General features: G+C 34.1%; 1 protein-coding gene across 1 annotated transcript; it reads right to left on the bottom strand.

Moving 5' to 3' along the window:
- Positions 1-6,044: 6,044 nt before the first annotated feature.
- On the bottom strand, positions 6,045-6,956 carry LOC137398045 (tetratricopeptide repeat protein 28-like). The gene has a single exon (XM_068084144.1). It carries the CDS (start codon positions 6,954-6,956, stop codon positions 6,045-6,047), a length of 912 nt encoding a protein of 303 aa, XP_067940245.1.
- Between the last annotated feature and the right edge of the window lie 19,858 nt (positions 6,957-26,814).

Raw genomic sequence — 26,814 nt, 5'->3', positions numbered from 1 at the left:
GAACTTTCTATTTAATTTTGGTTTCCAATATAAATTTTACGCACTTGTACTTAATATGTATTTACATACAGATGGAGTTGTCTTATATGATAAGGTTAAAAGCTTATTCATAACAAGATAATTTGAATATTTCTTTTTAGGCTTTTTTAGCGGTGAGCAAACAAATCAAGTGAATTACCAAGTATAACATTGGTTTAAAATTAACTATTGATTATGACTAATTACAAAAAACCAAACACAGACAATGAGCATAATGGCCAAGCAAAGGAAAAGGTGCTGAGAAAACCAATGAGCTGCCTCAGTTTTAGCATGTTAGAGGACAGTACATATCACGGATCACTAAGTTAAAATAAACTAATGAATATGGAAGAGACAAGAATATTAAAGATGACCTAAAATTCAAACATGAACAAACATTTCATAAAAATGAGACATCCATACAGATGAGTTTTAATTCAACAGCTGAGACTATGACCTACAATTAGACACGCCCATTCAATTGCACTACACTCTTAAGGTACGGCCACAAGTACCGATTTTTTCGTTGATTCTGGCCGAAATCACGAAATTAACAAAAAACACAGAATTGTTTGGCCAAAGTTCTCAGAATTGTCAGAGCTGTGCATGCACACCGAAATCGTCGACGAAACGCTTTTAATTGACTAAACAAGTTATCAGCGAGCGCGATTCTAGCAGCTTGTGCAATTCATATAGTGCAAGACACGTATTATGCCTATAATTTACAGTCATGGGTTCTAGTTGAATCATTTTTATCGATTCCCAAAACTGGACCATTTGCTCATACCGATCCAAATGCTTTAGGAACTAGTTCATTTATATCTCGCTGTGAACAAAATATTCTTTATATTCATGAAAATTCACCTAATGATGTCTATTTGAAGTCAGCTGAAGCTAATTTTTAAACGATGCAGATTACAAATCGGCCTTTTGTTTTACTGGAGTATGCCTAAGGGCTTCAATTAATATAACTCCATGAAAGGATTAATTTGAGAGCTTGTACCATTTGAAAAACTAAAACTGCAAAAAATCTTTCAGTCAAGTGAGCTTTGTTACTCGCAAATTTTTACCAAATGTTTCTTGAGTGTGAAAGATGAAAACAACATTTGAGGATGATGCGTGTAAAACTGCCATGCAAGTTATTTTATTCTAAACATTCTCCATACTTCGCTGGTTTTTATTTTGGTTTCAAATGCATCGTTATGATCTCAAGTGCAGAGACCCTTACTCTTTACATAAAACGCAGTCATAATTGCCATCATGCTAAATATTCAATGAAATGCTTACCGTACAGTGACTAAAAGTGGCAGCACAACTTCAAATCAACATTATCCGCAAACACATAGCTTACTCACAAATTATAGCATTTTTCTGTAACCCTGTCATAAACCCAGAAGTGTGCCCTCTGATTCCCTAACTGATATAACTTGCTTTTAAACTCTATTGGCAAATGGCACAGCCAGAATCGAATCAGACAATCTTTTTGGGTCGAATCAGACAATCATAAATGGAATGCTATCATTTACTTTTAAATGATTTTTATTCTTGTACCCAAAGTCTCAAAATCCTCAATTAGGAAATTTAAAGTGGGTTAACTCATGTGCTGCCAAACAAGCTGATGATCAAAATTTCTAGACATATAAAGCGTGTAGATTGGAGTGAGTAGACCTCTTCGTACAGCGAATGCAAGAAATTTTTCAAAAATTCAAGAAATCGAGTTTGAGTGAGCAACTATTTTGCACAAAGGAAAGTGTTGCTGAATCAACCCTGCAGCTGATTGTGGATACAATTGTTTAGCACAAAGATATTGCTCAAAGTGGTGTTGCATCATCACAGAAACAACAGCATAGATTAGACACAAAACATGTAGATGTACTTGCTTTCGTTATACAAGTAATTAACAAAAAATGAAATTTTTAATTGAAATTGCAATTGACAAAAGAGAAGTTTTAGATTGTTATACAAGTTTTATATGATGCCTACATATAATATTTAATTGTGTGCAGAAACAGCCAAACTGATGTGACAAATTTAATTGCATTTCATGAGGAGAGTAAGCTCGATTCTTGACACTCAAATGAAATGTTTGAAATGTTTGCCACCCTGATGAAATTCTTAGTTACAAATGAAATTTTTGAAATTTAGATTGTCATAAAAAGTCTAAGTCTGAAGCTCTTAAAGCCCAGCAAGAGTATATCAGTAAACTTACCTAATCTTAAACCTTGGAGAACATACACCTTTTTAGGAAAAATATATAATGTTATTTCTAGATAAACGTGGCAAACTAAATAGCAATCTACCATAACTTTTGTCGCATTATTAATTTAAATGTAAATGTAAATGTATTTTAATCGTAAAATATCCTGGCAGCCACATTACATCAAACGTCAAAAACAATTGCGCGTGATAGAAAATGATGATACTTTTGAATAAAATATATAATGGTAAATATTTAAAGGTTGACTTGCGACAAAACTCACATTACATGAATTTGGTATTAAAATGTTCACCATGTCTTACTCTGCTGTGTTGTAGGTACAAAATATGTAGCAGTTTACAAGCTCTTAAAAGCTCCAAAACAAACAGTTAAGCGCAGCCATCACAAAAACTCCATACGTTGAAATCCCTCTATTTTGATGACGTACTCAATGTAGGGATTTTTTTAACATGTGATGTTATCACCTAAAATTAAAGGTTAATAAAAAGCTCAATATAAATCGTCTCATAGCACTAGTTTATGACAAACACTTCGGGTTCTACCGAAAAGCCCGCATCAAATGTAGATGCTCGCTACTTTACAGTTTCGTTTCAGCTTGGTCTAATCATCTAGTCGTAATCTGATCATGTGACCCATACTTCCTGTCAGATGGTGGCAATATTTTCTGCAAAATTTTTCAAATCTTACAAGTGACCAACAGGCTCTTCATATTTATCGGACGATGATATGCACCCCTCGAGCTAAAGTTAAAAAATTAAACTAGTTTTTAGGTTAGATTTTGAGATATCGGTGCTCAAAGTGACAGCATTACAATGATAACGAAGTAGACGCGTAAGGACAATAGACATGGTTTTATTGAATGCGTTATGTATTTTTGTGAAAATATTTCGATGAATGAGGTTGCATGAAAGTGTAAACAGAAGCCATCGTGTTCAACTACATCCCATTCCAAACATTTTGGAAATGGATTCAATCCTATGGCAATTTTGTGGTGGCTGCAGTTAGCTATTCGTTTTTAAGCTTTAACACCTTGGAATCACATTTCCACATACTTTGCACCTACAACACAGCAGAGTAAGACATGGTAAACCTTTTGATACCAAATAACTGCAACGTGAATTTTGTTGCAAGTCAACCTGCAAGGAAGCCAAGCCAGCGTTTTCAGTTAACAGCTGACAATTGCTGTTAGTCATAAACTACCTAATCTATTTGCTTTAGACATATATATGTCATACAACAATAATAATTATTATGTTAATATTATTATGTTGACAACAACAATAATTATTTCCGATAAAGCTTTTTTATTAGGCTTCTCATAGATATTCAGGCTGGAAGATTGTGACCGACTCAACACTCATCCAAGCATGCTTGTTTTGTTTAATAACATTGCTAATATCAACCCAAATGCTTTGAGAGTCTGAAAACATTGAAAATGCTAGTCTGGTGAGTTTTACAAATAAATTCAAAATACAGAATTGGTCAAAGATTACTCTCTGCAGCATATTCCTAGCTCAAATTCCAGTAGAGTCAGCATGGGATGAGCTGTTGGTTAGCAAAGCTGCTGATGTGCATAAATTTATTACACTAAATGCTGGACTAAATACTACATATTGTAACAGGTGTGATGACCGGGCCACCTGTGTCGAGTAACTACACCGCCTGCCGGTCGACTGACAGAAAGAAGCATGGCCTTGCCTAGCCAAGCCAAGAAGGATTTGAGTCTGCTCTACCAGACTGAGACTAACAGATTTCCGGTCGACCAAAAACATGACCGATCGGCTGCCAGACGGTAGAGAACAGACTGGTCGATCTCAGAGTGAGAACCTGGAAAATTGAACGGCTGCCAAGCCGGCATAAGACAGCCGTACAGCTCCTCAGAAATTAAGATGCAGCCTAAACCTTCCCGACAATATAAAAGAAGTAAAGTGATTGATTGCCAGACTGAGCAAAGGAAAGCCTGACCGTATGCAGTTTATTTTAAGCACAAAAATTAATTGTGCTTTCATTTATTTACTTAAATAAATATATCTATATCTGTCTACTCAATCAAGAGGTTGGTTCATTGTGGAGCACTAAAGAGTTCACATTGGGTTCTTTGCAATAATTTCATGTACTTTTTGAAATAAAATTAGACAATATGCAAAATGTCACTGCACCAAATTGAGTAAGTCACTTTAGACTCCTTTAAACACTCCCACTGCAGTAGAGACTGTTACAACTCATTATGCCTTCATAATTTTATGGTTTTCTTGCAGTTTTTGAGTGGTTGGTTAATAGTGCATTGTTTATTGGTTCATACTTACAAAACATACAAATTTTCTAAATTTACGTAGAATCTAACTGTGAACGCGAAACCATTAAAATAGTCAAAGCTTTGCGACTATAGTTTTTGAAGATGATCGCTTGTTTATTGTCAATTAATCGTTTCTGACATTGTGATTATGTACTTCAGCCAAGGCAAAAACTATAATATTTTCTTTTATTGTGAAGAGTAGAATTTGGCCGCCTCATACTTGCTTCAATCTATATTTCAATTATAGTAAGAGTTCCTTTTCCATTTGTGACAGAGCCAATTCCAACTATTGAAAATTTTGTAGGAACTTCTGTTGCCAGCTTTTGACGGAAGCTTCAAGAATTTGTTTTGGTTCACTGTAATGACAATCGCTGTATTTGCTGCTAGCTTTGAACATCTTTGAACAAAAACTTTTACAGCCCTTCAAGAATCCAAAAGAGTGTCTCACTGTATTTAAATGAGCTGCAACATGCTTAGATTTGCGGCCTTTTGTTTTATTACCTCAAATGTGTGGCCCACACAATTCTTTTGATTTCTGGCTTGAAATAAATACAGTCAATACAGTAATTGGTTAAAAAGCCCTGCGTGTATTTTTTGGGCTGTTGTGTCGACGACGTTTTTTTTTATTTTGTTCATGTTGAATTAAGCAATTAAAAATATGTTGTTCTGCTTGATTATGGTTTAGTGTACTAGAAATAAAAACTCCCCTCATATGTCTCCAATATGTGCAGGAGCTAGTAGTACTTTACCAAAAAGTCATTTAGCTCCATTTTCTTTACAAACTTAACAATTTTTTGGCCAAAATGTCTGATTGCATGAATCTTGACATTAGATCGGCTACAAAAATATTACGGCTTTTAAACTAAGGTTTATAATTCTAATTAGTTTCTTTTGCAGAAAAGACATCAGATAATCAGTGATAACCTGTCACCCACCATGAAAGTCATGTTATATTCATACAAATATTAATCTTCAATAAATACACAAAATACAAAATGTTAAAATATAAAAATACGCAGTAAATATGAATAATTACGTACAAAGAAATTAACAAACAAAAATGAAGTAAATAATAAAAACAATAAAATAAAATTCTTTCTACCATAGTCATTTGTCATCACCAACTTTATATGACAAACTTTTATTGTTCAAACAGAAATCTTTTCAACATTTCTATAGATTTCAACTGTAATGGTCATATCCCTTTTCATAACTAGCGTTTATCAGTCATAATGCAAAAGCATGAATAGAGTATTCTTGTCTGTTGCAATAATTAGATATAGGCAGTATTTTGATTGCGGTCCATTTTGCATATTACACGTGTCACACACAAGCTCACCATACAGAGAAGGCTCGTAACTTCGCAGCCATTCACTTAGTGTTTTATTCTATTGGATCTCTTCTCAAGCTCTGGTCAATTTAGGTTTACTACATTAGAGAGTCTGCTGAAGATCTTTCTCAGAGCCATCTAATGTTACTCAAATCATTTTTTAAATAACTTTTAGAATGGCTTCAATACTGCAAGGCTAGGCTAGAATAATCCGTGATCTGATATGCAGTTCTTTTACTACTGTAGCAACCAGCAATATGAGGATGGTTAGATTCTTCTCCATATATGGCTTTCATCATTGATATTGCCATCTCACGGTATTCTGAGGATTTGGAAAAGTTACCCAAACACTGGTAGTCATTCGCCATGTTACCATAGCAACCAGCAATATGTGGATGGTTAGATTCATCTCCATATATGGCTTTCATCATTGATAATGCTGTATTCTGACTCATATTCTCACAGTTTTCTGATGATCTGTAAATGCAGCTGTATGCATTACCAATGTTGTTGTAGCAGCCAGCAATGTGTGGATGAATTGATTTGGCTCCATATGCAGTTTTCATCATCTCTAGTGATTTCTCTAAATATTTCAATGATTCGGAAAAGTTGTCCAAGGCGCTGTATGCAATGCCAATGTTGTTGTAGCAGCCAGCAATATGTGGATGATTTGATTCTTTTTTATATGTTGCTTCTCTCATAGCTATTGACTTCTCGTAAAAGTTCAATGATTCCGAAAAATTTCCTAAAGCGCAGTGTGCATTACCAATGTTGTTGTAGCAGCTAGCGATATGGGGATGTTTAGATCCTTTTCCATGTGTGGCTTCGAATTTAGCTAGTGACTCCTTGTGAAATTTTAAAGATTCAGGAAAGTGTCCCAAAGCGCTGTGTACATCACCAATATTGTTGTAGCAGTTGGCAATGTTTGGATGATTAAATCCTTCTCCGTATGTGGCTTCCATCATAGCTAGTAACTCCTTGTGAACTTTTAAAGATTCAGGAAAGTTGCCCAAAGCGCTGTGTGCATTACCAATATTGTTGTAGCAGTTGGCAATGTTTGGATGATTAAATCCTTCTCCGTATGTGGCTTCCATCACGGCTAGTGACTTCTTGTGAAATTTTAAAGATTCAGGAAAGTTGCCCAAAGCGCTGTGTGCATTACCAATATTGCTGTAGCAGCTGGGTTTGGATGATTAGATCCTTCTCCGTATGTGGCTTCCATCATAGCTAGTGACTCCTTGTGAAGTTTTAAAGATTCAGGAAAGTTGCCCAAAGCGCTGTGTGCATTACCAATGTTGCTGTAGCAGTTGGCAATGTATGGATGATTAGATCCTTCTCCATATGTGACTTCCATCATAGCTAGTGACTCCTTGTAAAGTTTTAAAGATTCAGGAAAGTCTCCCAAAGCACTGTGTGCATTACCAATGTTGCTGTAGCAGTTGGCAATGTCTGGATGATTAGACCCTTCTCCGTATGTGGCTTCCATCATAGCTAGTGACTCCTTGTGAAATTTTAAAGATTCAGAAAAGTCGCCCAAAGCGCTGTGTGCATTCCCAATGTTACTGTAGCAGTCGGCAATTTTTAGACGGCCAAAATATTCTCCATATATAGCTTTCCACATTTTTAGCGACTTCTTATGTGTATTCAATGATTGGCTATACATACCCAAAGAATGTAATACTTTTGCACTGGTACTGTAGCATGAGGCAATATCAGGATGGTTAGAATCCTTACCATGCAAAGTGATCATCATTGACATTGACTTAATACTGTCATTAAACGATTGCTTCAAATCACCCAAAGACCAGTGAGCAACTGCCATTCCATGGTAGCCAAGTGCAATTTCATGATGATTTTTATCTTGATACATATCTTTCCTCATGTCTAATGATTTCTTGAAGAATTCCAATGCTTGCTTTGAGTTACCTTCACAGCAGTGTAGTCCAGCATAGCAATAGTAGCAGTCGGAAATGTGAGGATGGCAAGATTCTCTTCCATATACAACTTTTAACATAGCTAATGAACTCTTGTAATATTTACCTGCTAGGCTAAAGTCACCCAAACTCATGTGTGCAGTAGCGATGTTCATGTAGCCAATGGCAATGCCAGGATGACTACATGAGTTGAACTCATACAAAGGTCTTGCATCTTTACCAACGCTACAAAACCCCGCTACATCATCCATATCAATCTCATTGTACACTGATATCATCATCTGTAAAGACTTTGCGAAGTAGTCAAGAGCTTTCTTGCCAAGACCCCGAGAACTATAAAGGGCACCAAATTGGGTGTACATTGCAAACGTATCTCTGTGTTTTTGTGCTTCATAATCATCATCATGCTCAGCCTCAGCCTACAAAGTAATCATAGCACATAAATTATATCATTTTTGTTTGTGGTATGCTTAATTTGTACGATGTAAATATTTAATTTACAAGCCTGAATTATTGTGATTGTTTAGATTTTTTAAGTAATTTGCTAAAATTATTAGCAGAATTGATCAATGGCCCACTTAGCTGTCTACTTTCAATCCTTGTATTCTATCACATAAAATAGCGACAAGTTATGCCAAAGTGTTTTGCTATATCTTACATCATATCCAACATGTCCTCTTTTACTATTTACCCAATAATATAAACTACTACTTATATGCTCTCAGCAACGATTCTACTAGAAGTTCACTTGGCTTTAACATACACGTAAACATGTTTCACAAACATTCAAGTTTTATACAAAAGCAATTTTATAGTTTTGAAAAGTAAAGTTTGCAGTGTCGTTTAAAATATTGTTTTTAGGGTTGCAAATTTCACTACTTTTTAATAATAGTTACTCTTGCAGCAGCTTACATCGCAGCTTTGAGTGCTCATGAAAAATAAAATTGGAGCTGTTTTATTGCTGCAGAATATGCAGTACTTGGAAGATTTTATTTCATAACAATAATTTTGCTTCCTAATAAAAACTAATTTAGCCAAAGCGAACCCCCCCCCCCTGATTGATTAATATTCTTAAAAAAGAGGCCTTTTGCTGTTTCTTTTGCCCTAATTAAATTTTGCGTTATTGCTAATGCAGTGATGTGAGAGCTTTTTAAGCAAACGACCTCAACGCACTTTTTTACAGAAGTAAATCGCACAACATATTACGACTTCTCTGCCTAACTTCTAACGCTTACGCTTTTAGTGCATATTAAACCATAAACACAAACAAATGGAGAAACAAAAATAGACATCATGGTGGATTTTAAATTTGTGAAACAAAAAATTATTTTACAAATTAAACAAAAAGAAACCAAGTTAAACAAGCACAAAGACAAAAGGAGGATTCAAAAAATTTCAGGTAATTACTGTGTAGAGATCATGTTAAATCACAAGCAAATTTTCTTATTTGTCAACATCCTATTACTGTTATGGAATAAAATCGAAAGGTACTTGCTCTAGTGCTTAGAAATATATGGTTATTTATACTTGGTATCAAGTTAAACATACCAAAGTAATATGTTTTTGTGCCTCCTTATATTGAGAAATCTTTTGATGACAGCAAGCAGACAGAAGATGCCAAAGACGTTTTCTTGATGGCGTGAGGATTAACCTTTCAAAGTAATCTAACGCTCGCTCGTAGTTCTCACAGCTAAAAAGAAGGTACGCACAAAACTCAGTAAGCTTGTTGTCATCAGCAAATTTGGTCAAACTTTTCAAGTTTTCAAGTATTTCCGTCGCACTCGTAGATTCTATTGAACTTCCCGCAGCTTTGCTGAGTAGATCTTTGGAATAACCATAGTAGCTTGCAAAGTAAAACACTTCTGCTTTGGTAACAAGATGCTCTTTGTTTTTAGGAACTTCGATTTTTTGTAAAAGGTTTTCAATACCATTTTTGGTCTCCAATTTGGCTGCACCACTTTTGATGTCTTGTTTAATTGGATAGAGGAGACAACCAAGGATGACAAAGACATTAGTAGGCACTACGTACTTATCTTTAAGTTTAGAATATGGATCGAGATAACATAGCATTACTTCTGACTGGGTTTGCTCTGTGAGGTAAGCTGAAGCTCGAATGTATATTGAGAGAGCAAGTATAATTTTTAAATACTTGTAGTTAGTAGCAGACAATGTACGCTTGTCTTTCAGCAGGGAGTATGTTTTCCACGAATAGTTGGAAGGAAGATTTAGACACATCATCAAATTGTTAGCCAAGAGAGTCGGGTATCTAAAAATATGTGTCTTTACTTGTACACTGAGATTGTCAGGAGGCTTAAATTGAACGAACTCTGGGATAAAATCAAACTTATTCATATCTTTTTGAAATGATTTCAGTCGTCTTTCATCAGCCTTAGGATTACATCTTTTTTCGTATGTTTTTCTCTTTGCTAGAAAATCATCATAAAGCGGTAATTTGCCAGATTTGTTCTCATTGGTGTATATTAAAACAGTAGATGAGAGCATGTCTGACTTATCTCCACATATGTCGTTAAATTCAGACTCTGCTTCCTGTTTATAAAGCGCCATCAACTCTTCTACTGTGAATGTGAGTCTTGGACATCCTTCCAGACCACTTCCTGTCGGAATGTTGCCTGATGTTTTAGTTATTCCATCGATTCTAAATCCAACTGTTTTGTTGCTGGAGAAAAATGAGCTTTTGTTGCTTTTTATCTCTGCAATATCGAAGCACTTCAGAGGAGTCTCACGAAAATTTCCTATTCGAAAATAGGTTTCAACAGCGAGTTTTTCAAAATAGCTTGAATTTCGCTCCACAATGAATGCATATTCTAAATCAGAGTAAGGAGTTGCTTCACCCTTTGCGATAGAGCCAAGTCCAATCACTGCAAACTTGGGAGGACCTTCTTTTTCAACCTTCTGAAGGCTTTCGAGGGAAGCTTCAATAATCTTCTTTGATTCAGCAATAAGACCATCGCTGCATTCCCGGCTGGCATCAAACAATTTTTCATTAAAAGTTTCTGCCTTTTTCATGTTTTGTTTACTGAATATATCATCTACGCTTAATTCATCAGCCAAGGGTTTCAGAGTCTCGAATTTTTTTTTGGTTTTTTTCCTGTAACTTTCCAAACTCTTTTTGCTCTTTTCTGTTTCATTCTTATGTTGTTCGAAGCTAAGATGATGTTTGCCGTTGTACCAGCTTTTTTCTATTTCATAAACCAATCTCTTTCTCTCATCAGTGGGGTCTTTTGTGACACAGAAGTTTGCTAGTCCATGAGCCTAGTGAATATAAACATTATTATTAGATTAATAGATTATCTATAGATTTAATTGTAGATACTATAAAAAAGATATATATATATATATATATATTTATATATATATACATGTATATATATATACTCTAATATATGTATATATATATTAGAGTATATATATATATTTATATACTCATTTACATGTATACATATGAATGAGTTTGTGCTGCAAAACATTTTGGTACCTGTGCAACGCTAGGCATTTAGCTAGTATTGCTATCACTAACAGAGAATAATGACTGGGGAAACAAATTTGTTGAACTATTCCTTCATTTTGACAGTAAGATTAATATGACAATACGTTTGATAGAAACCATTATGTAAATACCATGTACCAGATAAAGACTAGTTTGAAGAATTAACACTTCTAGGCATCTTTCATGAATAACACTTTGCTACCATAAAAGAAAAATATAATCGAAAAGAAAGTATTTATTTTATAGAAGCATTCATATTAACACTTTGACTGATAGAATGATTACATAATCTAGGTCCAAATATATTGAGCCTATAGACTCCATATCTGAGTGAATAGACTATATTGTGACTACTTGCGATTTTAACCATTAGCTCAACAGTTTGTAAAAAGACGGAAACCTATTACCTTACTTGTTACGCTCATGGGAAAATTATGCAGCAGTCATGGGTCAATTGAAAAACATAGAAAGATCTGTAAACATCAACTTGATTGGATGACCATAGGCTAATCATTTACTGTTTCTTTAACCAAGAATTTTGTCTTTTATTATAATAAATGTATTAAGTTAAAATAAACCATTATGATACATATGAGACACAGCATATAGAGATGCCTAACAACATCAGGTAACGAGCATCACAAGTAAGGGGAGTTAAAGTGGGTGCTCATTTATATTTATGCTGTAACAAAAAAAGAGCTTGTTGTATGATGGGATTTGTGGAGCTCAGTCTATATGGGCGTTTGAGGTCAAAGCAGTTGCTGGTGGCCGTGGCAGTCGTTGGTAAGTGGATCAAGCTAATGGGTTAGGTAATATTGGGTAGTATTGAGCTGTATAGAAGGAAGTGGAACGAAAAACAGAGCTCCTTTTCCGTTACAACAAATGCAAGTAGTACCTACCTTAACACAAACACTAAGTTAAAATGAACTGGCACATTACATACGATAAACACTGTTAAAACACAACTAAATGTACTGCGAAGTAATCCAGCTGACAGCAGCTCAGTATTTCCCATAAGTTATAAGGAGGTTAAAGATCTGATTGCGTCAAAAAGGTCGATCAAATGAAATTAAGACCAATAAAAGGCTAAAACATCACCTACAATTTTATGTCTTTTTTTTCTGCAGATTAACCCTGTCCAGATATATAAGCTTTTGCATGAGATCATGTTTTAAAATGCTCAGATTCGAGCGATTGCTTTATTGGTGACGTGTATAGTGATACATGTGAAAAGAGCCAATGAGCAATAAATATAATATCTCTTCTTCAGCCAATCATCAGCACAAAATTTTTACACAGGTCATGATAAATGCTATCGCTCGTAAAAGGCAGTGTCTGTGATTTCAAAGATTCTCGTCGTTAACGATTCGCAGCGATTTTTACTCAATTACTAGATCGCGCATCGACAATGTTATTTACTGAATTAATTGACATCGTTAATTTACTGAATTGCTTCATCGTCACGTTTTATTGCCAAACAACATAATTGTAACAATGCTTCCAGTTCTGGGAAAGGTGACTCAGAGGTTTTTGAGCATCAGGTGGTTAAAGATTGTGACAGGCAGCTTATGGTTAGAGTTGACAGGCGTCAGCAGCGTTACGCGGCAGAGGAAGATAAGAGAATAGAAGTAAATTTACCTTTAACTTTGAGTTTCCTATATATATATACTAAACTGAAGGTAATAATTTTACTGCTAATGGATACATTTACTAGTTAATAAAATTATAACTTTTGCTATCGCCAATCATTGTTTCATAATGTTTTTTATCGTTCCACCTAGCTATAATATTTGCTTCAAATTTTCTTTGGCAGTTAACTTTAACTAATTAACTCCCGCAAACAAAGCTTCAAATTGTTGGCTTGGCGTACTTATGCTTTTGTTAAACACGTATTCATTTTTAAAATTTACCCTCACAATCTAACTAACTCCCAATTTGAAAGCTTTCAGTGGATATACGTTAGAGCGAAATATCTATGAATGACATATATTTATTACATTTGTTTTGTTGATTACAGGATGTTTATGTGGCGCCATCAGCAGAGTAGTTGTGGCTGTGTAAAAACTGCCATACACAGAAAAGAGAGACATAAATGTGTGCTGCACAAACCATGATATGTTTTGTTTGAGTTTACTGCAGTAGAATAATTTGTCCTATTACATGAGCTGAAACTATGTGAATGGCCGCGAATTGGATGAACGTTTTAAATAAAAACTTTTGGCTGAGATGAAAAATTTTTGATTTGTAAAAGTCATATAAGAAAATAATAATGTTGAAGATAATTCAACACATGATTTGCAGAGTATGTATTGAATATATCATAACCTCGTTGCCACCTGTGCTTCAATCTTGTTTGGTAGATGGATGTGCGAAGTGTAATCAGAGCTGTATTGACAGTTACTTTTGCGTAGCTCGACTCAATTCTAACAGACCAAATATTAAGACCTCAAAACATTCTATGCTCCACACTACCAAGTGAAGACAAGTGATCCCACAATCCACCAACCAGGTACAAGAACGGCTTTATTAACCCTCTGCCAGAATCAGTGGGTTAATTGATTTCAAAGAAATGGATGTTGTTTTCCATTCACTATTTCGGTCAACTCATAAAACTATCTCTTTTGTACTTGAATCAACTAATCAATGTGACCAGTAAATGTTTTTCTACAAACTGATACCAATAATGACTATATAACGTTAACTATACATGACTTTTTAAAGGGTGCAGTTGGTTTTGCCATATCTTCAAACATATTCTTTTCAAAGATGCGGCTTATTTTATTTAGTAACTAGTTTGTGGGATGGGTAACAGCTGAGAACTTCACTGATACAAAAGCCGCATTGAAATAAGTTAGCTCGACGACCTAATTAGACTGGCAGAATTGTGGTTGGTACTTACGTGTTTACACAACATTTAGAAGAAACTAATTTGACAAATATTTAAGTATCATTTTTTGGGGCGTTTGAAACATTTATGATAAAATATCTGTAGCTAGATTTAACATTTTCTTGTAGCAATCATGTGCAAATACAAAATATAATATATGCCAATAGAGCCGGGTAGGACTAGACTTTTATCAAAATAGTCGATGTGACTACGAGAGATAGAGGCAGGCTGTTTCACTATATGCATCATCTTGGGGAAGTCTGGGCACATCTTTTTTTCTGAGCATTTTTACCGCTATCAATTTTTGTTGATTTTAATCTTCAAGTATTCTGACAATGAGACCGCTTAAAACAACAAACAACATATCAACTGATAGAAAAAAATTGATACTTTTGGTTAAAATCAACTAAAGTTTGACGCAATCACATTTTTAATCCCATTATGTTGTTATGTTGCCTTAATGCTACTATGTGTTATTATTACTTGAAAGTTTAAAATTTTGAAAGGATTAAATAAAAGTCAGCTTGAAATTGCTGAATGCAGTTTTATCAATATTTATGCAGCGTTTTGCATTTTACATGTATTAGAGCAATTTACATACATATTTACAGAACATATTTTAAATGTATGGAGCAAGGTCACATATCTTTGTTTTATTTTTTGGTTTTTGGTCAAAAATTTTAAAATCATAATTTAAAGCTTTTTGCAAATACAAACTAAAACTATCTTGAAATTATCAAATGGTTTTATCTTATTAGATTACAAGGGAATTATGACATTTAGTAAACTATTATGGTTAAATAAAGACTACTTACCTGCAGATAGTCCCTCCAAGAACCAGACTCCTCTGCTTTCTTTTTGTACTCCTGAGTTAATTGTTCAGCATATGAGAGATCATCCATTTCTTTTTTGTCACTTCTTTGTTAGGCGCTCTGAAACATACAGTTGAGTTTTAACCAAATGTTTGTATTGTTGTAACTAGTCTTATTGAGCTTCTCGTTATCAAGGGTTAAAATGAAAAATGTGAATAAAATGTGTATATATATATATATAAAGTTATATATATATAAAGTTATATATATATAAGTGTATATATATATATATAAGTGTATATATATATATATATAAGTGTATATATATATATATATATATATATATATATATATATATATATATATATATATATATATATATATATATATATATATATATATATATATATATATATATATATATATATATATAGTCAAATTGTAGTGAATAGGAGGCCACTTTAGAAAATATATCCACGATATAGGGCTTTTGGATAATAGGAGGCTTCTGATAGGAGGCATCGCTAAAAACATGCTAAAACAACTCTACTCGTCATGCTGATCGCATACATATCTATTTTGCATTTTGCAAAAATTTTGCCGGAGAATGCAACATTTTGGAAAATTTTGCAGGTTGGGAGGCTCTGTAGTATGAATTGGAGGGCCTCCCAGTAGCGCACAAATTGAATTTTTTTATATAAAATTTGGAGTTGTCTTCTCTTTTGCACAAGCAATTATCTTCTCTTTAATTTCATGGACTCTTATTAGGTTTTTGATGTCTAACATTAGATAGTCTTAGTGTCAAGGTCTACATTACTTCTTTTTATATGAATTTAGCTAAATTCCATATGATATTTAATTTTAAGGATTTTAGTTGCAATGAACCTTGATTGTAAGATAAAATGTTTTAATAATAGGTTGCAAAAGCCAACTAATTCGGTTTTCAGGACTTTGGTCAACTAATGCTAAAAAAAGACTTATTTGCAAATATTTTTGTGCTTTGATCAAATATTTGTCATATTGTTTATCCACATGAAAATTTTGTTTCACCCTTTATAGCTTGTTCGTGTTAAGCAACACAACAACTAGCATTTTGTTAGTTTTAAACAAGTAGCAATAATGATTGGATTGGTATCGAGATCATCATAGTTTTCACATAGAAACAAATACACTTTGTGATCATATATTAAAGCATCGCATATATCCAAGCATGCTGCGAATATGCCGGTTACATTCACAGAGCTAAAATGATCAAAACATAAGTTTCAAACATGAACTGTGACCACTTTCGTTACTAAAACATGTTCATCAAATCCAATCATTGTTACTAGCAGACAAAACTGGAAAAGATAGCATGTGGTGGCCTTTGAATTATAAAAAAATTTACGATAGGAGCATTCGATGAAACCAAGGAGTAACTTTGAACACACTGTGAAGATTACATAGATATTCATCTCGCATTTATCAACATTGGTCAACACTTTCATTTCAAAATATCATTCTTAGTCAAAAGAAAAACATGAATTCATAAGCGGCCCCTTTAGGGAGTGGAGTTTAGAGATGTTATAAGCTTAATATAGGCGTGTCAAACAAATAGTTTAATTGAGTGCAACGATGACAAAGACAATATTATTACAAACAATGAGTTTGTATGAACCTAAAGGTCTTTTGTGAAAATGGAGCCAACCATCAAAAGCAGCCCAAACAGTTGTTGCAATACCAAAATATTGAAAATTGAAAGATTTACAAAGCATAGCATCAAACCTTCTGTCAACAAAAGTGGATTATCTGATTTATTTCTGTCAAATAAAGTTTTAGAGCTTCAAAACACTGCTGCTACAATAATTGTCCTGCGATTTGTGTGAGCAGTCCCTTGCATGTTGAGTATAGTGCAATATGTTATGGTTAGTGTAACCAATGGCTAGGCACAATTTTTTACAATAATATTCTAGCAAGACATCTCTAAAGTAATTGGCAAGGGAACTTTGCTGATTGCAGACACGCCCAGTTGCAGAAAGAACTTCAAGCTTGGATGTCTTTCCTGTCACTGGAGGCCTTTTTGGAAATTGAACAACAACCTGTCGTTTGAAGGTCAGGCATTCTAGACCACTATGCTTCAACGGGTAGAGTTGCTGCTCTTCCTGCAAAGAAACCATTTAGTAACCCGCTTGTATAGTTGAAAATTAGGAGAATTTTGAACACTACCCATTTTACAGACTTTCCCAAAATATCAAGGAGGTTTTCTAACATTAATTACTAAAAAGTGTGTTCCATCACGTTGTTTCAAAATACTTAGGAAATTGACCCGAACTTTAAAAGGAAGCTCTTGCAGCGGGTTACTTTGGCAGCACTACTACATGTAGGTGTGGCACAGAGGATGTCTTCCTACTGAAACTGCATAATTACATTTCTCCTAAAGATATTGCAGTTTTCAGTATGCTGATGCTCCGCCTAACAATAAAACTTTAATCAATAAGCCTTTCTTTGAAAAAGTTTGTTTAATGTTGTGGTTAACACAAATCATTTCGCTCAGTAAAATTAAAAACAATGATTATCATCAGTGATTTATTTCAAGCTAATGCTTTTTTGTCCAAATCTTAGTTAAGAATGGTATCATTGAAATATAATATGTAATAAATAGTTGGATTAAGAAAAGCTCTATTTTACAAACCAACAATTACAGCGGTACTGTTACTTTCCCTTCTAAGCAAAATGCACAAAAATCAACAACATTGTACACATTCAGCCTGTACTATTATGAGAACAGTATATGTCCATCTAAAGCCACAGTTGGAAATCAGAAAAAAAATTGTGTCACATAGGATTTAAACTTGCAAGATTCAACGCGTTAGACTGACACAATGACAATTGTGCTAATTGACCTTCTTGCAATAGTTTGCAATAATTGAATGTTTAATTATTGCAACTGACAATATTTTACCGTACTCTAGACTGCCATGGTATTTTTGGTACAAACCAAGTTTAGTCCAACTCTTGAGCTGATTAAATTATTAACTGTCTAACAGTCAATGTTTTTTCATGCACAGATTGACTATTTAATTGTATAAAAATCCCTTATTGTTCAGTTGGCCTTTAACACTCTAAGGTTGGTGTGTTTAGATATGCCTATTGCTGCCATCCATGTACCAATTAAGCATCGGCTTACTGTCAGTCATTTTACTGAAAGATCGTGATTTTACTTCATGGTATGTTCGCGGGTTTTTTAAACTTCAAACTCTAAAACATTTTTGTAACATTTTATTTTGCAAACGTGTTACCAGAGCTATGCACCAAATCGACATGTTTATGCTTTGTGCATTACTAAACCTATGTAAAGCTGCGATCGCAATGAAACTAAAATGATCATCTCCAATGTTACTTACACTTACAAAACTATTATTTTCGTCAGAACTTAGCAGATTACCGTCAGAGTTAGTGCTGCGTCTTTCATTATCTTTCTAATTACTAAGCCAGATTTTGAATTGGCTGCAATTTCATCAACATACGTAATTCTTTGTTTTTTAAGTCGCGAGGTACTTGCGAAGGCCATAATAACGCTAAATAGTTCAAATGTTGAAAAAAAGATGAGCGTTTCCGAGTTGAAATTTTTCAAACAAAGACTTAAAACAGACTTGCGAATTGATGCAACTTTCATAGAAAAATATTTAGACACTGTCAATACTATAAAAGTACTAAAGGTCGTTGGTTATGTTATCAACAAGTAATAAAATTAAGTTACTATGTGACTGCTTGAAAATTTGCTATAGTGTGCATATGACAGTTGGCCATACACTTTGCATAAATGCGCATATGGCAGCAAAAGGGATATCTTGCTATGAACAGTTTCTCTAGTTACATGTTTTCCATGCGCTTCTGCCTTGCCAGTATTTAGGTATTTTATATAATAAAGACATTTAGCTTTAGCTGCTACTTACCACACTCCTAACTGGCAATAGTTTGAAACACCAGAATAGGGTTGTAGTCTATAGCACTAAGCTATTGTACAATACTGTTTTGAATGCATCTTGGGGTGTATCATCTAAGTACTTTTACTATCGCAAAATTCTGCTTGCGACCTGAAACACGGAGGTAAAAAAACTGACTGAAACACGACCACACAGTGGGATGCCAATTTAAAAGCCAAGCAAAACTTCATTGAGACAGCTGATCTAAAAAAGAAACCACATTTACTTGCAACAGGCTGAAACAACATATACATACAACAGGCAGTGCAGCTCGGCACAACATACGCGTATAGCCAAGATCAATGTTCTATGGCTCTTACAAATATGTTTGTACAGAACACATTTTTATTGAGTAGCTGATTAATTAGCCTGTCATACGTGTACTTATTTGAAAGAAAAGAACCATCTACCTGCATTGAACCAATAGAAAACATGTTAACAACCCTCACCGACCTGGGATTTCACGTTTTTTGGGAGCACATATTTTTGTTCTCGCAATTTAGTTTTTTACTACAAGTGTAGTAAAAAAACCTTGGTAACTTTAAAGGTCTGACACGGCTGGTTACTTAACCAGCCGTGTCAGACCTTTCTAGTTACCAAGGTTTCAGAAATGGGTAATCAATAGACTTTTGAAAATGGATTACTGATTGCTTCCTATGTTATTAGCGGAAAAAGCTGAGAACACGACCGAGCTCCCACTGCAACACACTTTTAGCTTTTTCTTTGCATCATTAGATGTAAAAAGTTCTGTTGATTGATATGTTTATAAAAATCTCATAGGCGGTGATGGTTCAAAAATAGGGGCCATTCTAACCTGAGGGCACACTTCATTCATTGGTGAAAGTTAGGTCTTTAACAAAAGCCATTACATTTATGAGAATAGCGATTTGTATACCAAAATATGTTGTATTCTAATAAAAAGTGTATTACGTTGATCTATATAGATTGATATGGTAATGATGCTACCACTACCAGGCACATTGGCTTTTTAGCTATAACTAAAAAACAATTTGTATTAATCGTTTTAGGCAACACTCTAAATTCTTGAGTTGTCTGCTCCTGTAATAATATTATGTTTTCCAAACTATGATACAATTAAAAGTGCTCTTGTGAATCCTGGTCATCAATTGTTTTAGCACTTTTTTATAACATCAAATGGCAATTCAAATTTCCTCTCTTCCAACAAGATCAATAATTTTTTTAATCCGTCTTAGCATTTTCAACTTATTGAAGAGTGAAGTAATAAATTGTTCAAAAATCATGAACTTGTGGTAGGACTCTTACTCTATTTCTTACATCTATCGCAAAAAATTATCGTCGACTTTTACGGACCTCAATTGCAATTTAAGAAAGCTTAAGATGAAGAGCTAAATATATAAAATAAGTACTTTGAGTCAGTGCAAATATACCAATTTTTGATGAACTGAAATAGAACTAACATAAGTTGAGTCAGTGCTTTTATTGAATAACAACAGGTTTTATGCAAACTAAAATCATTTATTGTAGGCAGGTGACACTGGAGCCAAACATAAACAGACGAGATCTTCACGCACGCTTTTCGAGCAATGTGGATTTTATTTGTATTATTAATACTGATTACACTAAAACTATTTAGTTCTTCTCAAATGGCTAGTAATCAAATTTTGAAATCTCACATTGCAGATGCCTAGGAACCGACTTAGCGTTGGAAGGCATTTGACACCACAACGATCGTTTTCCGTATATATTCTAAGCATATTAAAAATCTAAAAAGTTTACATCACTTCTATCATTTGAATTATTTTTATTCTGTTCAGACAAAAAGTCACTAACGATTGCAAAATCAAATAATATTTTATTTTACTATTTTGAGAATTGAGCTGATGTTGACTGGTTTTTCCAACTTTTATTCTTTTCCAAGGAGGCGTGATTTGTTTAGCTTTTAACACAAAGCAATGCTTTTCAGATAATCGTTTCATATTGCTAATCATGAACCGATATCTTGTTGATGATATTCAAATGTTACCAGTGTTCATATTATTTGTTTAACATTACTAGGCAACAGTTTTATAAACGTCTACCGAAAGCGACATAAAGTTTGTTTCCCCACGCAACCGGTAAACGACATTTTGGTCGTTTCCCTGCCAAAGGGTTAACACTAAAATAGTACGTCCATCAAGTCCAGCAAAATTAAGCAAAGTTCAAACTAACAAATTTTGTAAGCAAACAATTTTTTAACAAATATTCTTCAAGATATCATTTCTTACAGAAATAATTTTTTCAGTTGTCTAAGCTAGGATCATTAAAAATAAGTAAGCTTTTTTATAACTCGCATGTTTTTTAGACTATTTTTAATTACTCTTTCTAGGTTTAATGTTTTCTTCCAAAATACGCATGATACAACTAAAACACAATTAACATTAAAATAGTATGCCCTAAGCTCAAAAGAACAACATAAGCCTTCAATTGCTGTGCAGACGGCTTTTCTCCAAAAAATTGTAATCTATGTGAAAAAGGTTCAATGCTGGGACAAAAAATATGAAGTTGCCCTCTCGAGCACTTTAAACAAATTTCCAAAAATCTGACATTCTTAAAGTCCTTTAAATAGCTCAGAAGTTTCTAGTGGAGCAGATTTTCAGCCTTGATTTACACGATTATGGCCTGTGCTTCTATAATAAAGCTACTCTGCCATTGGCACGCAAGTGCCACTGCGCCTGTTTGTTACAGTTCGTCTTTGTAACACTATTCAAGAAAACTGAATTAATTACTAGCTCAGCTAAAATTTCAACTTTAATGCTCATATCAACCGATTAAACAATTGAAAAAATTTCCGGTTAAAAGGCAGTAGACATGAATTTGGAGACAAAAAAGAAGGTGAAGTAAATAAAAGCAACAAAAGACTGATTGATACTTGTTGTTGCCAACTAACAAGGTGAAAGCAGTGGCTGTCTGAGTTTTCCTTTATCCATCGTCGGGATAAAGTTAGGACCAATATATCTTTTGATGAGACTAGAGCTCATAACATTCAGCTGAGTATATCAATACTCCAATGCTTGCACCAATAGGTAGCTTTCAAATTTTTGTGAATTTATGAGAGGCTAGTCATTTTTTCTATTTTTTGACACAACTGACATCTTTTAATGGCAAACTAGTTTAACTCTTTTGCTACTGCATAAAATTCTGACCGAACGATTAACCTACCCAAATTAATTCAAACGGTTTTTCGGAAAAAAAGCGATATACCGCTAGTATTTAAGCAATAACTCAAGAATGAAAACAAATATTATTCTACTGTAAAATGTATCTTATTTAAAAAAATGTTCTCTACAAGGTAAGCTTAGAATTGTTTGGTGAATCTCACTCTCACAATTTTTCTGACGCTTTATTTGCGATAACGATCTGGTTTTGCCGTTTTGAAAAAAATGATTGGAAATTGAATAGTTGAACCAAAATAATGTATATTGGTTGCATGTGACTAGCAACAAGGTGGTTTCGTGCGAGACCAGATTTTATTAGTCCAGCTAATGTGTAGGTTTCGTAATGAAAAGCAAAGTGAAACCCTATTGAAACGTCAATACACTGGCTTACTGTCTGTACTTAAATTACTGCGAAATGTTAGAATGGTTGAACTGCAAACGAATTATATTGGTTGCACCTGCTTGCAAACAAAGTTGTTTCATTGGAAGCATAATTTGATGTGTCTAGCTAATGTGTGGGCTTTGTAATAAAAAGAAATGTGAAACCCTATTGATAAGCTGATACATAGGCTTGCGGTGGCAAAATAGTTAACAATGTACTAAAATCTGTAATAGCGAACCCTATACATACTCTTATTGCTCCAGTTCGGCAAAAATGTAAACTATGTTTTTAAGGCCAGCTATAAAATTCTCGTCATTGAATTTGAGAATTTGCACCAACTTGAGACTTTACTTCATGTGAAAGTATTTATGTTGCATCAAACAAAAGCTTTACATAAATTATTAATGTTAGGTGGAGTTCCCGTCATAAGATGTATAGATTATAAGAGCATTTACTGGACAGATATTCCAACCAGATAAAGTCCAAACTATGCCCATACACTTGAAGTTCATTCTTTGAGTTACTATACTGGGATTGAAATTGAAATACGACATAACAGTCAATCAAGAGAACTTCAATTTATTTATCATACAGGAAACAAATACATTATGTTTAGAGAAAAATGCAAGTGTTTTGACAAAAAATTTTTGAGCCATGTGTATATATTGTTTGAAAAAAAACTGCTTTTTATTTTGCAATTTCACTTTTCACAAAGAACCAATGTCCCTGTGTATCACGAAAAATGAAGGATAACTTCAAAAGATAGCTATGACAAGCAGAACGGGATTTTGAGCAAAAATTGGATTTCTCACAAACAGATTGTAAGTAATACTAATATGCGAGTCAATCTATTAACCAACATGAAAGCCATTCAAAGTTAAAAAAGGTATAGCATGGGGCAAATTATTAACTCTTTCGCTACCATAAGCTGACGTTACGGCTTCCGAGGTAAAATAAGTACAGACCATAAGTCAATGTATTGGCTTATCAATAGGGTTTCACTTTTCTTTTCATTACGGAGCACACACATTAGCTAGACACATCAAACTCTGTCTCTACCAAAACAATTTGGTTGCCAATCACACGCAACCAATAGAATAATTTTTGGCTTATCAGTTTCATTTCTACTTATTATCAAAACAGGAAAACCAGATCATTATCGTCATGGCAAAAAGAAACACACAGCGTTCATTCAACGCAAAGAAAGCGTCAGAACATTTGTGAGATTGGGACTCACTAAACAGTTTCATAGTTATTTTGTAGAATTTTTTTGAAAAAGATGCATTTTACAGTGAAGCGGTAGGTTTTGATTTTAGGGATATTACTTAAATACTAGCTGTATATCAGTTTTTTGAAAATTTGTTTGAGTTAATTTCGTTTGGTCAGAAATTAATGCGATAGCAAAAGTGTTAAATGTATTTGCCAAAAATAACATAATTGAATTTTTAAGACTAGAAGTGATTTTTTATCTCTATAATTATAAAATCCATCTAAAAAAAATTGTTTTTTTTCAATAAGGCTCATTCTACGTTTCTCAATATTTTGGTCTATAAACACCGTGATTTACCTTCACTAAGTTCTTGTGTCCACTCTCTTCTGACCAGAAACATCCCAAAGATGTATTTAAGCTGTTGGAACCTTAAATTGCCAGTTCTGTAGATAACTTGGCTAGCATCAAGGTGGATGCAGGACATGTTATGGCAACACTCTGCAATGATTCATAACAAAATAGAAATAACAAGTTTTTTTTAATAGAACCTTTTCCGATTTATATTAAACGTTTACATCATACGTTTACAGCTAATCGTTTGCAAGTTCATTGATTGCTGCAGAAAAAATAAAAACTGAGCAAGTAGAACTGTATTTGGTATTCTAGCCCTGACATTCAATCACAGCTTTTAGATTCCTCACCGGTGTAGTCTTTAAGCATTAGAAGAGCATGACTTAAACAATGTGAACAAAATTTCAAAAGCGATCACCAAGTCATGAAATTGATTGTCAGTTGTCTGACCTTGATTTGGACTTGGCTTCTAAATATTATTTTAAGGTAAAGTTTAGAGCTCGTCACCATGGGTGTTAACTGCAAGTTTCTGTTCCTGTCCCAGACGCTATGCTAACCTACAGTTTGTACAAGTGGTATCGCCGGTGAACAGCTAACAGGAATGCAAGAACACAACAACTATAAACATGCAAGGGCGAATAGGAGCTGTGTACATAATTGAAATTAAGCAGTTATTCACAGGGCATAGTCCAATTTGTAAAACATAATAACCAGAACCTGACGTTCAACCAAATTACTGTTAACCTTTTCCACACCGTTCCCGTAAATCTTATGGGCTGAGAGCGCAGCCTCAGCGCACCAAACCCGTAATTGCCCATCAGATCTGAGTCTTCTATAGGTATTTTTTAAATTCCTTTATTTATTTTAAAAACGGCACTAAAATTTTTCATGAATATTTTAAGGAGTTTTAAAAGATATCATACTACTGTTTTGAGGCTATAATTACTCCTTTCTACGCATTTGCAAAAAGAACACTTTGTTAGAAGTTGAACGGTCTTTATGGAAAGCTGATCATCATGAACGGATGCGATATTTGAAGCGCTGCTAAAAAGATTTGTTTACAGGAAGATAACGACTGGTTTGAAAGTGAAGAAGGGAATTTTAGACCGGAAAAATGTAAGGAAGACGATAAAAGTAAAAAAGAAAATCAACAGAATGAATTGGATTGCGAAAGTGAGACTGGAACGGCCGGCGTTGAAACGGCTAATAATGACGGATATCAAAGAGGAGCTGATTTAAAACCAAAATAATTACATTTTGCTGACAGTCTGGCAGGAGTATAAGTTTGAATTCTTAAACAGGTAGGTGTTTTTTATTATTCAAAGCTTTTTAAACATCGGCCATTATAAATATTATTTTGAACGGAACAAATAAATATGGCCTTCAAAAACATTGCGGATAAAGATTTGGCGAGTTGTTTGTTTAGTTTTGCATTTAGGTATTCTCAAAAAGCCTACTATGCTGCCTTACTGGTCCACTGTGACATTCCTTTATTATCTACGCTGATTTTTAATCAATTTAAAAATTGAAAGAAAATTAGAAGCAAGCTTACACTTTATTGACAATTTTGAAGACCCTACTGGCAATAAATTGTTCAAGTTAGAAAATGTTTTTGCCATGACATGCAACTGGTTCTATCCTGTTTTTCTCTCTGATAAATTTGTATCTGTAGATGAAAGCTTGCTGGCATGGGAAGGATGGCTCAACTTCAGACAGTATATTCCATCTAACAGATCTAAATTTGGAATTAAGTTATTTGCTTTCCGTTGCTGTCTCTGGCTATGTGCATCAGTTGTCTGTATACATCGTCGATGAGCAAGCTGAATGTACTGGCAGCGAAGTCACATGTAGAATATATTTGTGCAAGTCATTTTTGATCTTTACCATGCTAACTAAATTTATTTACAAATGGTATTTTATTGTTTCTGCAAATGCTCCACTGCTTTGTATTGCTAGCTTTTGTACATAAATTTGCTAATCTATTGTGTTAGTTGTGCATTGGTGTGCTGTATTTGATGCACACTGCCATCTTCAGAGCAGCAGTCTAATCAAAGAGTTCAGTTCTCATATTGTTTTGCAATCTAGCAGTCCATGATTTGCTGCTTCTGCTCATAATAAATGTTGCTTCCTGTCTTTCGCTGCTTCACCAAATGTGTGAATATAGGCTCACCACTTAATTCTTCTTGCACACAACCAGTTAATCTTTTGCTGCAGCACGCATGAACCGGTGCAATGACTTCATATGCAAAATTTTTACATAGATTTAGTCTCAAGAAATGCATAAAAACTCAGAGCAAAAAATCCTAGCTGCATATATATATATGTCAAGCTGCAAAGTTTTTGCAAGCTGTGTGGAGGAAAATATCTCATTCTGCAGGAAAATGTCTCAGCTTCCAGATGCATATTTATTTGCAGTTTTGTGCCAATTTGCACAAAAGTTGGAGCAACCTTGTCGGGTGACTGTCTTGCGCTGCTTATGGACAAGGCGTCTCGAGCATTTCCAGTGGCGCTCCCGCTATACATTGGAGCTCATAACTCCACTTTCAATGCTCTTGGACGACTAATTTTTTTGAAAATTGTTGTGAACATATAAATCCATGCAGGAATTATTTATACAACATTGCAAATTGCTTTTAGCAAATATAAAAAATAATTGAAAATGACCAACAAAAATAAAAAAACTCGTCGCTTCAACGAATTGAGACTTTTGCAGGAAAGCAAATGCAA

The sequence above is a fragment of the Watersipora subatra genome, chromosome 6, assembly GCF_963576615.1.
Source record: "Watersipora subatra chromosome 6, tzWatSuba1.1, whole genome shotgun sequence".
NCBI lineage: Eukaryota > Metazoa > Bryozoa > Gymnolaemata > Cheilostomatida > Watersiporidae > Watersipora > Watersipora subatra.
Note: the sequence above shows the minus strand (reverse complement) of the source record. Positions and strands in the feature narration are given on the sequence as shown.

Bases quoted from the DNA above. Each gene is read 5' to 3' on its own strand.
- LOC137398045 (XM_068084144.1), bottom strand. From the start codon at position 6,956: ATGGAAGCCACATACGGAGAAGGATTTAATCATCCAAACATTGCCAAC.